The 6,000-nt window shown below is 40.6% G+C and overlaps 1 protein-coding gene across 2 annotated transcripts in view; it reads right to left on the bottom strand.

The window, feature by feature from the left end:
* Positions 1–466: 466 nt before the first annotated feature.
* Positions 467–6,000, bottom strand: part of nsl1 (non-specific lethal 1) — a 70,341-nt gene continuing 64,807 nt past the window's right edge. For both annotated transcript variants that reach the window (XM_065230800.1, XM_065230799.1), the window contains exons 8-13: positions 3,243–3,594; positions 3,080–3,184; positions 2,512–3,016; positions 2,365–2,446; positions 2,201–2,301; positions 467–2,139 (exon numbers count right to left, since the gene is read on the bottom strand). In XM_065230800.1, coding sequence (XP_065086872.1) covers positions 1,630–2,139; positions 2,201–2,301; positions 2,365–2,446; positions 2,512–3,016; positions 3,080–3,184; positions 3,243–3,594 — 1,655 coding nt within the window. In that variant the 3' untranslated portion in view covers positions 467–1,629. The remainder of the gene's footprint in view (positions 2,140–2,200; positions 2,302–2,364; positions 2,447–2,511; positions 3,017–3,079; positions 3,185–3,242; positions 3,595–6,000) is intronic.

The following is a 6,000-nucleotide window of genomic DNA, read 5'->3' as shown; positions in this document are numbered from 1 at the left end:
TACGGAAATCGAATGACTATTAAGTAGTTTCCATTATATTTTATTTCGAAGATGCAGAATAATAATTTATGAAAATTATGTTGTTTAATAATGTTATTTAATTTATTAAACACAAATTAACAAAAGCTCGGGAAAGCGACAAAGTGGACCGGTGTGAGCGCGCTTTCCCGAGCTTTTCGGTCTTTTGTGATTCGGCTTTTCGTAGTGCTCTCCTTATTACGGGTGTCACTTCACGAAGCGATTCCCGAGCAAATCACCGTGAGTGAAAAATTGTCCCTTCACTTCGTAATCACCGTGAAGTGACACCCGTAATAAGGGCCACAAGAAATATCAACTTTTCAATCAGGGCAATATCAATTTCGCATGACATAATCAATGCATAGCCCCTATTTGGTAAGGCAGATAAGAGGTTAGACGCAGGAATTTCTTTTTTTTTTCAAAAGATCTAAATGGTGCAAAATGTCTTCGTGGTTTCAAAAAATGATCCCGACCGTGGGCATTCTGTCCTAACAAGAAGCCAAGCGCCGAGCATTTTATTATGACAAGTTTTCTGATGACAGATTTTATTTTTCTGCCCTACACTTATTTAATTCTGCAGTTATTCTACAGTTTGTATTTTTTTAATTTTTTCTTTTATGTCTGATTTCGATCAAGAAACCTTACGTACTACTGGGTTATGACGATTTTTTTTGTTGTATTTTATTTCTTAGCTTTCTGCCTAATGCAAAAACACTTGCTTCAATAACCCTTGCCAACGATAAAATTTTCAGAATAAAATAAACCAAATTGACAATGAAAATTATCGGAAAACTTACTTTTTCCCTATAAAAAAATACTAACAGAAGGTTCAAATAATCGTAAATATTTATTATCATTGAGTTTGTATTCACAATTGGTTATATTTTAAATCTACAAACTCATGTTCCTGAGGAAAGCAGAGGGAAATTAAACACAGCTGGAAATTTAGGTTATGTGACAGGTTGTGGCGTTACAGTGAAGTGGAATATTTACAAATTCACAGGAAAACAGGAATTTTCCGGGTGTGTTTCTCACGCGTTCGTTTTGACTTAACTATCTGCCTTTATTCACAGATGTCTACCGTTTTTGTTTGTGTGTAAAACGTTTCAACATATGCTAATTTTGTAGTTGATGTAAGGTTATTCTCTATGTGATTATTCTTTTGTTCTTCTTATTTTAAATCTTGAGAGTAGTGTAATGCCCGGCGATCTGTGGTGAGAGATTTTTGTCAGCTTAATCAAACATTCTATTATCCATATTGAATGCTAACAAAATACCTACATTTAGTAAAGTGTAGCTGAATCTACAACGAAATTCATTGGGGTTTGTTGCATATGTGAAATAATTGTTAGACATAAGTAAATAATGGTCATATTTTTCCTCTGTGCTTTTTGTTTCCTCAATGGTACTTGTCTTAAACACGAATCATTACTATCTGTACACACAGCTACTGGAGAATGCTATCGGTTAGAGCCTACTTTGTAAAAAAAAAATTAAAACGAAAGCTGTAGCCTAAGGAAAGAAATAACAAACCGAAATTATGAAACCAAACTCCTGCGGTGATCGAGATCAGAGCCTTTCCTGATGAAGGTAGGGAAAAAGGGCATCAATTTACGTTCGACCCCGTCCTGGCCGATCGTACCATTCAGGATCGTTTGGATCGTCTTCCTCTACAAAAAGCGATTCGCCAGTGTCGGTTTCCTCGTCATCCATAGGGTCGTCATCATCCAACACTTCACGCACCCCAACGAACATTCGATTCTCGTCGCAGCTATTCAGTAACTTTTCCATGATGATTTTGTTTTCAAGTTTCTTGGCCTGCAAAAGCTCATCGTAGTCGCAGTCCAAATCGTCCGGATCATTTTCGGTCGCCGAGAGGGTCGTCGAGGTTGTGGAAAGGTTTGAACTTAAAGGATTTTCAATATGGCCACTGCTAGAGGGAACCAGATTCAGATTGTTCCGGTTGATCAGCAGTACATTGTTGTTAGGTCGATTCGGGCGCGTCAGCTTACTTATGGCATCTTCCACCAGGGCCAGGTGGTCACTCGGCATCGTACGTACCATGTCTTCGTACATATCGTCCGGCAGGGGAAACTCAAGTGGCTCGTACGGTGGAATTATCTGCGAGGAGGGTGTGATTTTATACAAATTGGCAATTACTGTTACATGATAAAACTCTTACCTCTCGGATATCCGGAGAATTGCTGCGTGGAATTTCATCCTTAGTAGTTTTGGTGGAAACGGTTCGCCTTCGCTCTTTCTTGAAGAGACTCTGGTTCAGAGCTGAAGGATTATGAACAAAGATTTGATGTTTCAACGAATGTTTGTGATTTTGTCACCACTTACCATTGATGACGTTCGTCTCAGACAGTTCTAGAGAATCCAGCGGCGTAAGTGGCGTTGAAGGGCATGCAGGTGAAGTATTGGACTGTAAAAATCAAAATCATCAGTCAAAAAATCCAATCTCTAATCACCCAATCATGTTAAACTTACCTCTTGATCCACCAGAGGAGTAGGTGGTGCAGGCGACGTTGGATCCGGAGTATTACCACCACTGGATTCCGCTCGACTATCGATTCGTCGGTTTGCCCGGGGCCTACTCCAGGGGAACTTCATGTAAGTTCGGAATTTTTTCCGTTCGTCCTGCAGGGCTCGATCATGTTTAACCAATATCGTCTCATCGGAAATATCCTCCTCCTCGATCGCTGCCAGCACAATCAATTGTCCCTCTGACAGTGATTTGGTAACATCGGAAGCAATGTTTGTAGATACTGGTAAAACTGTTTCCGAGACCGACTGGGTTGGTTTGATGGTGCCGGCTGTTGCAGGTACTTTTGGAGTAGCCAGTTGCTTACTTTCTGTTGGCCTCAGATCACTGTTTTCTGTCTTTACAGGGTGACTAGTAATAGCGATGCCCGAATCCGTCGTGCTATCGAGGGGTTTGTTTGCAGTGCTATCCAATTCGGTGGTTTCCTCGTTATCGCCGACGACGCGCCATCTAGTGGGTGGTAAAACACGAATTATTTACAACGAACAAACCAGACAGTAGCATCAAACTTACTTTGGTGTTGCGATTTCCTTATACTGAAGAATTTCTACTCTATTTGCTGCGGCTACGCTATACGGAATAACAATATTATCAATGTCGTACGAGGTTCGACTTTTCCTAAAAATGCCAATAGAAAATATCAATCATATCTGAATCAGCTTTCAAATAAACTTACCGTTCATTTCGATGATGGTTCGGCGTCGGGGATGAATTCTTGCTCCTGCTGCTACCGCTGCCAGCACCGTCGTGATGCATCCCCGTAGGATCCAGGTAATCATAACCGCCACTGTTATAGCGACTGTGACTACCACCCGCGCCGCTGGGCATCGTCGTTGACGAATGCGACGATTTCCGGTACTTGCTGCTGGAACTTTTGTAGTACTTGTTGGAGCTTCCTCCCGGAGTGGCACCGTATCCGCTGGCAGCACCGTACTGACCACTGGCACCGGGAGGATAACCGACAGAAGAGGGCTTTCGACTACCGCCGGCAGACAGTAGATTTTGCCGAGATTTCGATTTTTTGAGTTCTGAAACGCAAAAGAAGGCAGTGGGTGAGAATGTGAATAGTTTCGATCTTGTAGATATTCTGTTACGGCCTGGGAAGCTGACAGATCGCTTTAGTCAACATCTTTTGTCACAGCACACTGAGATACACAAATGATCACCGAGGAGATCAAAACAATCAAAAATAAATAAAACATAATAAAACAGTTTGGTCATGATAGTTGAACATAAATAGTACTGTGCAGACTAATGTCGTTTTCGTTTTTGCGGTGTAGCTACACCGGTGCTACACCGCCGAACACCGAACATTTTTAGGGTGTAGCTATCGATTGAACATTTGTTTACAAACAAATGATGATGAGCTGTCAATGACTCGCGCTTATTGCTGCTTACACTACACCAGTGTAGTGTAATAAAAACGAAAACGGCATAATGTTGTTTTCGTTTTTGCGGTGTAGCTACACCGGTGTTACACCGCCGTACACCGAAAAAATTAGGGTGTAACTATCGGTTGCACCTTTGTTTACAAACAAATGATGATGAGCTGTCAATGCCTCGCGCTTATTGCTGCTTACACCGGTGTAGTGTAGTAAAAACGAAAACGACATAATTAACCACTTCATTCGAGCAGATAAAATGACGTTTACTACCACTCAAACTTTGAAATGAAACATTATTTTTAGATTTTTTCTTCTAGAACCTCGAAAAAAAATAGCCAACATTTGTGCGTTGCACAAAAAAATAGAAATTAGTTGGTCCAGTTTTGTGAAATCGCTGGTAGAAAGTCACGCCAAAACTGCTTAACAAAGTGGTCAATTTATGTTAAAAGTTTTAAAAATGTAGGAAAAATTTCCGGCTTAAAATAAAATTTCGTGAAACTTTATTGCAAGATTTTGTAATTTTAATGAATCTTGAAGAAAATAACATTACCATTAGGGACTTTACTGTAGTTCAAATGTTTGACAAAAAGGCTATTTATGCCTACGATCATGCTGGTGCTCTTTTTGCCCTGTAGAATCTTATCCTATGAGTAGACTAATGTGTCTGAAAAATTGAAATTTTCTTTTGAATTTTTATTGAATTTAAACAAGTTTATGATTAGCCTCTTGAAGCTTCTATAGGGGTTTAGAAATAATTATATTCTAGTTAAACATGTGTTTAGGCAGGCTAATGATTTTTTTACACTTTATCGAGCTTTTTAGCTCATTGGCTAGTTCATCTCGTGCTCCCAATGATGTTAACCTTATTAACTAGAGTAAAAAAAAAACATTCCAGCATTGTCATAACATAAAAAACAAAAACAAAACATTTATCTTATAGTCAGTTGCTCCTGCCGGCGAAAAACGGAAGAAAAGTTTTGACGAAACGCATCACGGGTGAGATGAAAGTCGAAGACATATTCAAATCTTTGAACTTTCTCTGCAGCCCACAAATCGCACGGTATGCTCCATAATTTGTGCGACGTAGAGGCAGCCTTAGCATGAGGTTGCTTGAATCATTCACGTTAATTTGTCTCAGGATAGCCTCGCAATCTGTCCTTCTCTGCAGGATATCGGCGACGGTTAGGGCTCTGCTTATGTCCCTTCTAGTCCGGAGAGGTTCTAGGTCGATAAGTTGAAAACGGCTTTCGTAACTACGTAATCGACACGGATCATTCCAACGCAACGTACGTACCGCAAAACTAAGAAAGTGACGTTGAAGAGATTCGATTCTCTCGGCACCGTTGTTGTAGTTTGGGTTCCAAACCGCTGAACAATACTCAAGCGTCGATCGAACAAGAGAACAATAGAGAGATTTTAGACAGTAGATGTCGGTGAAGTTTTTAGCTATTCGGAAAATGAACCCGTTCTAGACGATTTATTAACGGCGCCGGTGGTGTAGTGGTAAGCGTGATTACCTCTCACCCCAGCAGGCCTGGTTCAATCCCAGTCGGCGCCGCCGGGATGTTCTGAGGCATAACATCTCTGATCACGCCTTCCTTCGGATGAGAAGTAAAGCCGGTGGTCCCCGGTTCATGAGTTGATGGGTCGATAGGTAGGGTCCAGGTGTGGGAGCTGCCTTCCTGGCACGTCGGTAGCATTGGTTCTCAGCACGGAAAACAAGATCGACAAAAAAAAACAAACCAAAGGAAAAAAAAAAAAAAAAAAATAGACGATTTATCGACAACATAATATATTAAGCAATGTGTTGCTTGGATGATAGCAGCGAATCCAAGATTACACCCGAGTCTTTCACTTGCTTCACGCGTTCGATTTTTGAGCCAAGCAAGTCATAGCTAAATATTATCTTTGCATGCAAATAAAAAAATGTATGGATAAATTTGTTACAGGGGAAGGGGGGTAATAATCCCAAAAAACTGTCTACGTAGTTAATGAACAGCCCCCAAGATGAACCAGCCGTACATCACAACGCTCAAAACTGAAGAAACA

Source organism: Ochlerotatus camptorhynchus, unplaced genomic scaffold (assembly GCF_037179485.1).
Source record: "Ochlerotatus camptorhynchus isolate MF236.1 unplaced genomic scaffold, CSIRO-AGI_Acam_v1.1 ptg000332l, whole genome shotgun sequence".
NCBI lineage: Eukaryota > Metazoa > Arthropoda > Insecta > Diptera > Culicidae > Ochlerotatus > Ochlerotatus camptorhynchus.
The sequence above is the reverse complement of the archived record's forward strand: the minus strand, read 5'-3'. Positions and strand labels throughout refer to the sequence as shown.